The following is an 11,671-nucleotide window of genomic DNA, read 5'->3' as shown; positions in this document are numbered from 1 at the left end:
GTTCATAACAGAGAATACTCTTTCTGTAAATGCTGAAGTGGCCGGGACGGACAGCAAAAGTGATACTACTTTGAACAGATTTGGGAAATCAGGTTGTTCCGTAAATATGGCTTGTCATTTTTCTGTGCAATATTGTTGATATAAAAGTACTCTGAATTTTGAATAATCGCTTATAAAATTACGATATGTTTACTTAAGGCCTTAAATAAAGTATTTTTGCATACTTTATGTGTCTTGTATAGTATAACGTACGCACAGTCGAAATAGAGTACAATACTCTATAATAAAGTGCGGGGGCAACCCTACTTATAACCCACTATACTACCACTTATTGATGAGTCTAAACAATCGCTATACTGCAGTAAAGAAGCAGATTTTTGAAAGTTTCTAAACAATTTTTGTCAGATATTTTGATAACTAGAAACACATACTTGATTACGCCATAATCGTGAGATGGGTCAAATACGTATTATATTATAACAAAAACGTAAAATTTAATGCGAAATTTGAATGAATTTTTTACCGTATAACACAAAATTGCCAACACAATTGTGATTCATGTATCATAACAAATTGCAGCTATCGATGCTTGAACGTGTTTATCGAGTTTTTGAGGTTTTGTCTGGTAAATGTATAACAATATAGTTATAAACATTTATTTATTAATGAAAGATGAATGCAAATTAGTCGTTTTGCAACGATCAATGTTAGGCATTCTTACCTCTTATACATTAAAGATGTTTCAGACAATCAGTCATAAATATGGAACAATTTTTCTGCAGCATGTTTTTATTGGTCATTAAACGATCATTACTTAGCGATTATGATTACGATTACGATTATTGTTTAATAATCGACGATCAGGATTTCGATTAGGATTATTTCTGTTTTTTAATAAAATATAAAATTATCGATAAGAGTAAAATAATTATTTATTACCATAAAACAATAACTAACAATTAATAAGTTAATTAAAAGGATAACAGTAAAATAATATCGTCGAGACCGGACTGAGATAAATTACCGACTGTATAGAGATATTCATTTTCAATAGAGCAGGCTTCCCTACAATAGCCTGGTACGATCCAGATGTCTGTTAGGGTGACCCCTATTTCCGATACACCTCCAAGACCAGCGCTATGACCATACTTGGATGGTCAAGAAGCAACCGATCTGTTAATTTGGTTTGCATGATAAATTACTGACCAAGAACAAACCAACTTAATTATCTTTATTAAGTCGGTTTACGTGATGAATTGCTGGTCAAAAGGGAACCAACTTAAAGTGTAGAAAATCATTGAAAGGGAATAACTATGTTAATTGACTAGGAATTAGGTTTAGGTATTAAACGTTCTGTACTGTGTATATTAATAAAAGCAATTAATGTATAGGCAATTCCGTCAACAAAATGCGTTTCTTCCAGCGTACAATAATTTTTTCAAACAATGCGTTAAATGATTTGAGTATCTCTTCTACCAAATGGTCATAGTTCGCTATATATAAAAAAATACAACGTGCAATTATACAACACGCTACTGAAGTGAAACTTCTTCAAACACATAAACATACCGGGATAGGGGTTAAGGAATTGGTTTAATTGTATTATTTGTACAGTATGGATTTACATTTTACACTGTACATGCCGGAGTTGCCCGTAACGAACGTTGCATTGAAGCGCGCTCACGGCTCAAGCGATCCTCACTACGAGACATCCGTTGCATGATTTCGTTACATAGCAACTCGCATGAAACGAACTTACCTTACCGTGCGTAAAGAAGTTTCACTTCAGAAATCCTCTTTTGTTTAATCTTTTAAAAAGTAATTTCTATAGAAGTGTTAAGTAATATGTTTATAAATATTTCTTAAAATTCAAATTCTAGAAATGATTCTAGAAGATGTTGATATAGGAGCATGCAGACCTGACTACAAACCAAAGATTCTGAAGGAAACACCTGCAATAGCATGGGTCGATGGCGCAATGAATTTAGGTCCTGTTGTAGGAAATTTTTGTATGGATATTGCAATAAAGAAAGCTAAAGAAGTCGGTATCGGATGGGTTACGTGTAAACGTGAGTTGCACACGTGTGGGGAAAACCAGCTGCGATCTTAATAATAATTATCTCAAATAAAAATGAAAATCTCCCACCCTTATGCCAACGAAAGGAGCATAAACTAAGACATTCTTTCTTTTTATTGGAATGTAATTTAGAAACACGAGTATATTAATTTTACCCACTACAGAGAACCTCAAATTAATGAGAAAAAATTGTTACTGCTGTCAGTCCCTTGCCGGGAATTGAACCCGAGCCCCTGGTTTTACGTACCATTACGCTACAATCGGATGTCAACATAGACCGAGCGGCATGGCCTAGAGTTCTAGACCATTGCTTAGCATTCGGGAGGACGCCGGTTCGATTCCGGGTCCGTCTGCCTTGGTCCAAGTTTTTCTGTGGTTTCCTTGGATCACTTAGGCAAATGCTGAGGCAGTAATACTCCACAGATAATCTTTCACTCTCTTCTGTCTTTATTTCGTCCGTCTCAACTTTTCACCCGAACCACCACCCACCCATTCCCACGATTCCTGAAAGCAGGCTGAAGAGGACCTTCCGCCCTACCTTCCGGCGTAGTCCGGAGGGACTGCCCGCCCACCAGCATAAGTGGCTGGGGGGAATGAAACACCCAAAAGGTGTCAACATAAACACCGACTATACGTACCTAAGGGTATCGGTAGTTAGAATACATGTGCGTATAACCAGGAGCCTGGGTTCGATTCCCGGCAAGGGGGTGACAGCAACAACAATTTTTACTCATTAATTTGATGTTATACTAGGCCGTTCGAGCTCTTTAGGCTCTTGTGGATTGCATGCCTTCAATTACTAGACCTTAAATGGCACGGAAAAACACAATTTTTTCAAATAATAAAATTTTAAGTTTCACCATGACCGGAGCGCGTATATCGGTCAACAACCTTTAGATCATTCTTTTGATGGGATAAGTTATAAACCCCAAAAAAGGCATGTGATAATAAAACCTGGGAATTCCACCTGTCACCAGCATCTCCTGCTTTATAACAACCGAGGCATAATTTTACTTACACTATTTATAGAGGAGCACATTTTTGGACATAAATCAAATTATATTAAATTGATTTCGCTTTTGTATTCAAAAAACTGTTTCTATTATCCACACGAACAAAAAAAATAGAAAATGAAGGACGTGAAATATATTAAATTACAGATTCAAATGATTATGGTTTATCAACATGTTATGCACTACGGGCATACAATGTCGGATTTATTGGATTCGCTTGTTCTAACTCGCCAGCAATGGTTGTTCCAACCAGAGGGAAAAAAGTGAGTAGCAGGATTTTAATTTTTGCACTAAAATTTAAATCGACAAATCTACAGTGACGGATTATCCGTAAGGCAAACTAGGCACATGCCTAGGATCGCAAGGTTGGAAAGAGGCGTGCGCGGAAATTTTTAAACTAAAAAAAAAAAAAATAAGGAAGGGCTCGTATCTGGCAATATCCTGCTTAGGGTTGCCACTTTTTTAGAATATAAATAAAGGACCCATGGTCATAAAAGGTATAAAAAAGTATGCTGTGTTAAAATAAAGTACAATTTATTTTATTCTATTATTTTGCTTAAAAACATATTTTTCATTACTTTTAGTAACTTTTAATAAATAATTATCACTGCTAAGCAATTGTACAGCATCATTACAGCCTAGATTTGAGTTAAAGTAAACAAGTAGTTCATTTTTTATCAGATTTAGTGACGCTTTATTTCTTGCGTCTTGGCATTTGTTACTTACTTTAAACAAATTTGAAAAATTATCATCAGTTATATTATATATTTGCTGTCATTTTTGTGCAGTAGATAACTCATCGACTTCAGTAACTCCGTCATTCTATTTTACGCAAAAATTCTTACAATCGCCCTTTTTGTATATTATATCTTAAACGAATCTCAGAGAAATCAAATCATGTGAAATAAAGTATCATAAATAATGTACAATACTTTATAATAAAGTACGGGTGGCAACCCTAGTTAAGTGTTCCTTAGGAAGTAAGCAACACACCTGTAGCATTCAACATAGGTATATGTAAAATTCGTTACAATATCTTTTAGAAAAGATAATAGGTACCCTTATACAACAACGCTTTCTGTATACCTAATACGACCCTTGTAAAAGCACTTAGGGTTGAAAACGTTTCTTGGAAACTTCGACGATGCCTATTTAAAGTAAAGAATAAGAGCCAAACAAACGCTTAACAATATTCTTGCATTATTTCTCTGATGTTCTAATGGACACTTAAGAATTTCTTACTGTATTGGTTAAGCTATAATTGACCACTTTTACCTACACTAGGTACATATACGGGTAAATCTATTCTTCTATAATTACAACTATGAAGCTTTCACCTAAACTTAAAAATGAAAACGTTGCATTAAAACTNCCTGCTTTCAGGAATCGTGGGAATGGGTGGGTGGTGGTTCGGGTGAGAAAGATGAGACGGACGAAATGAAGACAGAAGAGAGTGAAAGATTATCTGTGGAATATTACTGCCTCAGCATTTGCCTAAGTGATCCAAGGAAACCACAATTTTGCTTGAGATTGAAAACACTCAATCACTAACAACTGAGCTTGGTTTGATAGTTTTCAGGGCATCAAATAACAAATCTAAGTTTTTAGTTCTTTCATTCGTTGCCACAAATAATAAAAATTCAGCTTTTAGTACCTTTGGATCTGTATGTTTTTCTTTAGGGTCTTTAAAAAGCTTGTGAATTGATTTTTCCATGGCTTCCTTTAAAAAAAGCATCACTCTAATGAGTAGTTTCTTCAATTTGCTCTTTATTAGAATCGATTTCCACATTTGGGAATATTCTTTATCTCAATATCTTTTCAGATAATTTAATAATTTCGGTTTTTGAAGCTAATAAAAAAAGTACACTAGATTTCTTTGCTGAGGCCACAGTCGTTGCATAGAATGAATAGCGAATCAAATGTTAAAAATTAATTTTTACATAATTTAATTTTTTACACCGTTTTCTTAATTTCAAAACCGGTTTTCAAGTGTGACCAATTTATTTTAAAAGCCGATTTTTTAAAACCAGATTTCAAAAACCATCAAACCCTAAACTGATTCCTACCAGTTTCTGCTGTTTTGCAATGGTCCATTCCTAGAATATCTCGTAAAATAGCCAAGCTGTATCATATTAACATTAACCAACTATCTATTTTTAATAGCCTGTATTAGGTCCGAATCCAATATGCCTTGCAGCGCCCAGTAAAAGGGAAGAAGAAGGTGTCATTATGGATATGACCACCAGTACCGTTGACTGGGCAGAGGTTATGAAAACTAAAAATATCCCAATAGAAATAATAATAATTATTTGCATATTTACATATATCTAGATAGATCAGTACAAGATAAAGGGCCAAGAACTTCCAAAAGGATGGGCTGCAACTAAAGATGGCACTGAAACGACTGATATTTCACAGGCAACGTATTTATTGCCCTTAGGAGGTACCGAAGATCGGTCGGGATACAAAGGTTACAACTTCATTCTCATGGTAGAAATTCTATGCGGAATTCTTGGCGGTAAACACCCATTAATACCATCATCATCATCATAAGGTCATCAGTCCTAAGACTGGTTGGACACGTACCTCCACTCTTTCCTATCCTGAGCTAAACTTCGCATTTCCCTAAAACTAGAACAACCCACATCCTTAACTATTTGCGAACAGTAATCTAATCTAGGTCTACCTCTACCCCTCCTAACTCCTGTTTCTGCCTCTAATATGTCTCTGACTAGACCTTCATGCCTGAGAAGGTGTCCTACCAACCTATCTCGCCTATTTTTTATTGACTTCCATAGAGTCCTCTGTTCTCCTATTCTTTCCAATACCTCTTCATTTCTAACCTTTTCTACCCACGATATCCTCATCATCCGCCTATAACACCACATTTCGAACGCTTCTAACCTTTTCTTTTCCGCCGCTCCCACTGTCCATGTTTCGCACCCGTACAACGCCGTGCTCCAAACATACACCTTTAACAACCTTTTTCGAATTTCTAATTTAACCGTTCGCGAGCATAGAAGTGACTTCTGTTTATTAAAGGCGACACGACCCTGCGCTATCCTCTGCTTTATATCCCTACTACTCCTTCCATCCTCACTTATCTGACTTCCTAGGTATCTAAAATCAGCCACTTCTTCTAATTTTTCGTCTCCTATCTTTATATTAATACCATATGGTTTTATTTTTTATTTAAACTCCACATATGTATGTGTAGGTATATATAAATCCATATTAACTAAATTGTTATATACGAGAGATATTTCCAAAGTTCTGAAAATTTAGCTATAATTATTATTATACTTCATTTACTTTATCTAGCGATGTGCCCCTTCCAATGTCTTGGATGCACGCTGGCAAAATCGTAGGTAGATCTGCGTGCAAGATCTGGGGAATAAGGTGGATGCGGAAGCAATTCCCATCGCAAATCGTTCAAAACAACCTTCGTTTTTTTGAGGTGTGTGGTCTTACATTATCCTGTTGCAATAACGGACGCTTATGCAACTTTCCAGGTCGTTTCTTGACAAGTGCCTGTCGCAATAGTCCGGATATTCAATTCGATTAATATTGTGCGTTAATTGTAGTACTTTTCGTCAGATAATCCATAAAAACAATCCCTTCGCAATCCCAGAATACAATAAGCATTTACCTTTCCAAAAGACGATAATTCTTTGGGTTGGCTTTTGGTCTTAGGGTTGAAATAAGGAATCCACGTTTCGTCAGTAGTTATTATTCGTCGCCAAAATTCATCGACGTAACGGGCTAACAGCTCTTGAAGTTGACGACAAGTATCAGACCTATTGAGTTTCTGTTCTGGTCCCAACAGCCTTGGCACCAAGCGAGCTGAAACCTTGCTAAAGCCCAAATGTGGTACTAAATATAGATAAATAAAGAAACGAAAAAAGATTGATGTGGAAGTATTTTACAAAGTCTACTGTAAATTTTACACTTATTTTCCACAATTTAGGAAGACGTTTACTATAACAAAAATGTAATTCCAATTTTAGGAGGTAAGTTTGGACCTTACGTTAAAGAAACCCATAGCGCCCGAGATCCTGCGAACCTGTGTCATACTTTTTTCGCCTTGGACCCCGCAAAATTTAATCCTGCGTTTAAACTTCATATGCAGGATTTGACAGCAGCTCTAAGATCTACCGATTCTGTAAGTGTTTTAGCAATATTTAATACGAAACGATTATAGCTTTTTTAACAATTTCCAAAACCCGAAACTATTTCGAACTAAATATAGCATAAAAAATATTGTAACAAATTCGTCTGTAACTTATTAATTTCTTTAAATGGATCTTCTGTAACAGTTATTTATTTTACATAATAATACTAACTATAACTATACAGGCACTAACACTACTGCTTATTCATATTACTACTTTATAACAGACTTTGTTATTTAACAGGTCAATTGAAAAGTCCCCGGCCTAAAATAGTAAAACACATTTTTTTTGCAAAATTCGTTTTTTTATTCAACATAATTCCCTTCAAGGGTGATACACTGATTATAGCGATCCTCCAACTTTTCGATACCATTTTTGTAGTACGATTTGTCCTTTGCTTCAAAATAGGCCTCAGTTTCGGCGATCACCTCTTCATTCGACGAAAATTTTTTCCCAACGAGCATTCTTTTGAGATCTGAGAACAGGAAGTAGTCGCTGGGGGCCAGATCTGGAGAATACGGTGGATGCGGAAGCAATTCGAAGCCCAATTCATGAATTTTTGCCATCGTTTTCACTGACTTGTGAGACGGTGCATTGTCTTGGTGAAGCAGGACTTTCTTTTTCTGCAAATGCGGTCGTTTCTCGGCGATTTCGTCCTTCAAACGGTCCAATAACGCTATGTAATAGTCGCTGTTGATGGTCCTTCCTTTTTCAAGGTAGTCAATGAAAATTATTCCACGCGCATCCCAAAATACAGACGCCATAACCTTGCCAGCCGACTGTTGCGTTTTTGCACGCTTTGGAGCGGGTTCATCGTGTGCAGTCCACTCCGATGACTGTCGATTGGACTTCGGAGTGAAATGATGGAGCCATGTTTCATCCATTGTCACATATCGACGCAAAAACTCGGGTTTATTACGCGTGATCATCTTCAAACACTGCTCTGAATCATCAACTCGTCGTTGTTTTTGGTCAAAAGTGAGCTCGCGCGGCACCCACTTTGCACAGAGCTTTCTCATACCCAAATATTCGTGAATGATGTGATGTATACGTTCCGTTGATATCTGTAGAGTGTCTGCTATTTCATTCAATTTCAATTTACGGTCATTCAAAATCATTTTGTGGATTTTTTTAATGTTTTCGTCCGTAACAGCCTCTTTTGGGCGTCCACTGCGTTCACCGTCTTCGGTGCTCATTTCACCACGTCTGAACTTAGCATACCAATCCTTGATTTCCTGGGGCAGTGTCCGGAAATTCGTTATCAAGCCAAGTTTTTGCTTCAACTGTATTTTTTCCCTTCAAAAAGCAATATTTTATCAACACACGAAATTCCTTTATATCCATTTTTTTTACAATAACAAAAGTTGCTTCACTAAAAATGCTATAATTCACAAACCAATGATCCGACAGCCGTCAAATTTATAGACGCGTCTTTTGAAGGTTAGGACTAACTGAAAATCATATGGATTTAGTTCTGGTGCCGCCATCTATGTGTCAGGCCGGGGACTTTTCAATTAACCCTAGTATATTACTGGTCTGTATTGACTGCCTCTCGACTGTTTACCAGTCAGCTTTTTACAATTTTGTCAGAGAAATAATTTGGTAGTTCTTCGTTTTTCTGGAAAGCTCTAGAAGTTCTTTTGTTACGCGGTCATGTACTTGTCGTTTGGCCCATGATTTACGGTCAATTCAGTAATATAAAGGGTATCGCCTTAAGAATATACTCTGTTGCTCCTTCGAGGTATTATAGCAGTACTTACAGATCAAGTCTTTGTTGCATCTGGATTAGAATTTCCAACACTGTTCGTACCACTTGTCAATTCGGTTCATCAAGTTGAAAAGACTAGTCTAATGATATTAGTGACCAGCAGCAGATAGGCTTGTCAGTCGATATTTTTATCATGACAAGGAAGTGGATAAATCGGTTCCCATCCGGTGAATTTAACATTTTCCTTCCATTTCTGAACTGGTCTTGTAGCTTCCGTGGTTGGCTTAACTTCTTTTTAAAGACCACATCAATTCTACGACCCGTATCACATCTTTAGAAACATAATGAGCCAGGGGGTACTCCTCCTGGACAACAAACACCTTTTGCGATCCTTCGGCAGTAACTTCAAATACGTTCATGGAATACAAGCTCGGTACAGCCATGAATTCCTCGTAGTGGGAATCTGAGGAAAAGATTTGCATAATTCTTCGCGATTGTCATCATCGTATAGAGCTAATAGATTGAAATAGACCACTTTTGGTTTTCTATTTCCATTTCCACTCCACATCTAATTCTGTATCATATGACATCGTTGATTAATTTGACGATTCTGTATGGACCTCCCCAATGCTATTAAAGCTTCTGTGATAGACTCTTCTAATGTCTTGGAACGTAAATCCACATCAAGCCCCCCCTCTTGGAATCCTCCATCCGTTATCCTTATATCATAGGTGTCCTCCAAGCGATCACTGCCGATCCACGTATAGGAACGTATTTACAACCTTGTGAATGCTATTGAGTTGTTTTCGGATTTCACCAACATAATCTCCTCCTGCAACACCTTCACCAGATGACCATCCTTCTCAATAATCCCACACCAATTTGACTTAGGTAGATTTAGCAGCCACTTCTTATCCTTTATCCTTTAATTAGGATCTGATCCCAGAATTGCCCCCAAATATATCAAATTTTTGAAATATCTTCGCCTTAAAATTTAAATAAAGTTGATTTGACTTGTTAAATTTCGAGATTTCCTTATATTGTAGTTTAGTGGTTCGGAATTATGAATCCTGATTAATATCGGGTTGTTCGGAAAGTCATTTCGTTTTTTTCCGACAGAGGATTTAATTGTATTCTTTTGCACCCAACTTCACATTTAAGTCGTATAATTTTTATATGCTTTGAGAGCTCATATAGCAAGGCTTGTGTGTGAAAAATTCCAATTAATTCTACGCAGTAGTTTTTGGTTGGTGCCCTTTTAAATATGGAGAGCGATAAGCAGCATTTTCGACATATCTTACTGTTTTACTACAGAAAGGGTAAAAATGCTGTTCAAGCCAGAAAGAAATTGACTGATGTGTATGGAGAAGGTGTGTTGACAGTACGCCAGTGCCAGAACTGGTTCGCTAAATTTCGATCCGGCAATTTTGATGTCGAAGATGCACCACGTTCGGGAAGGCCGGTTGAAGCTGATAAAGACGCGATAAAGGCATTAGTTGATGTGAACCGGCGAATAACAACACGTGAGATCGGATTGAGGTTAAATTTATCAAATTCAACAGTTTATGACCACTTGAAAGGCCTGGGATTATCCTCGAAGCTCGATGTATGGGTTCCCCATGTTCTCACAGAGAGAAATCTGTGTCGCCGCATTGACGTCTGCGATTCGCTTCTCAAACGTCACGAAAATGATCCGTTTTTGAAGCGCATCATCACTGGGGACGAAAAATGGGTTGTATACAACAACGTCAAACGCAAGAGGTCATGGAGCAAAAAAGATGAACCGGCTCAAACCATTTCCAAAGCCGATATTCACCAAAAAAAGGTGATGCTGTCTGTTTGGTGGGATTTTAAAGGAATCGTTTTTTTTGAGCTTTTACCGGATAACACAACGATTAATTCGGAAGTCTACTGTCATCAGCTGGACAAACTGAATGATGCACTTCAACAGAAAAGGTCAGAACTAATCAACAGGAAAGGTGTAGTGTTTCACCAAGACAACGCGAGACCTCACACAAGTTTGGTCACTCGCCAAAAGCTTTTACAGCTTGAATGGGATACAATGCTACACCCACCATATTCTCCAGACCTGGCACCATCGGATTATTATTTGTTCCGGTCACTCCAAAATTTTTTAGACGGTAAAACCTTCACCTCAAATGAGGAGGTCAAAAACCTCCTCGATCAGTTTTTTGCCAGCAAAGACCAAAAATTTTATGAGCGTGGAATTATGCTACTACCAGAAAGATGGCAAAAGGTGTTGGACCAGAACGGTCAATATATAATTTAATAAAGTATTTGTTTATTATACGAAAACTGTCTTTCATTTCCACAAAAAAAAACGAAATGACTTTCCGAACAACCCTATACAATCAGTTTCATTATTTCATATGTTACTATCGCGTAGATTCAATTCGTAATATATTTGTTTAACGTTTATATAAAATCTTAAGGTTACTCCTGACACTCCGGTGTGGATTGCTGGAGATCCAGAGAGGATGCACATGAAAGCAGTAAAAGAAGCCGGCGGAATACGTTATTCAAAAAAAAATTTGCAAACTTTTGAAGAAATCGCTTTTAAATACGGTGTGACGCCATTGAAAGCAAAAGACTCCTGTTATTTCCCTTCATAATGTATATACTTATTACTTTTCATAATTTACCTACTTAATATACTTTATATGTATATATAATTTTTCAA

The 11,671-nt window shown here is 36.9% G+C and overlaps 1 protein-coding gene across 2 annotated transcripts in view; it reads left to right on the top strand.

Annotated features, from left to right (window-relative positions):
- Positions 1–11,671, top strand: part of LOC108734417 (uncharacterized oxidoreductase YjmC-like) — a 29,694-nt gene extending 18,023 nt beyond the window's left edge. The window contains exons 2-7 of one of the 2 annotated variants that reach the window (XM_025975354.1): positions 1,881–2,069; positions 3,238–3,353; positions 5,254–5,355; positions 5,422–5,560; positions 7,098–7,252; positions 11,424–11,671. In XM_025975354.1, the coding sequence (XP_025831139.1) occupies positions 1,881–2,069; positions 3,238–3,353; positions 5,254–5,355; positions 5,422–5,560; positions 7,098–7,252; positions 11,424–11,603 (881 nt within the window). In that variant the 3' untranslated portion in view covers positions 11,604–11,671. Of the gene's footprint in view, positions 1–1,880; positions 2,070–3,237; positions 3,354–5,253; positions 5,356–5,421; positions 5,609–7,097; positions 7,253–11,423 lie in introns of both variants that reach the window. The other variant, XM_025975353.1, reaches the window with a different exon arrangement.

This window comes from Agrilus planipennis, unplaced genomic scaffold (assembly GCF_000699045.2).
Source record: "Agrilus planipennis isolate EAB-ADULT unplaced genomic scaffold, Apla_2.0 scaffold96, whole genome shotgun sequence".
Lineage (NCBI taxonomy): Eukaryota > Metazoa > Arthropoda > Insecta > Coleoptera > Buprestidae > Agrilus > Agrilus planipennis.
Note: the sequence above shows the minus strand (reverse complement) of the source record. Positions and strands in the feature narration are given on the sequence as shown.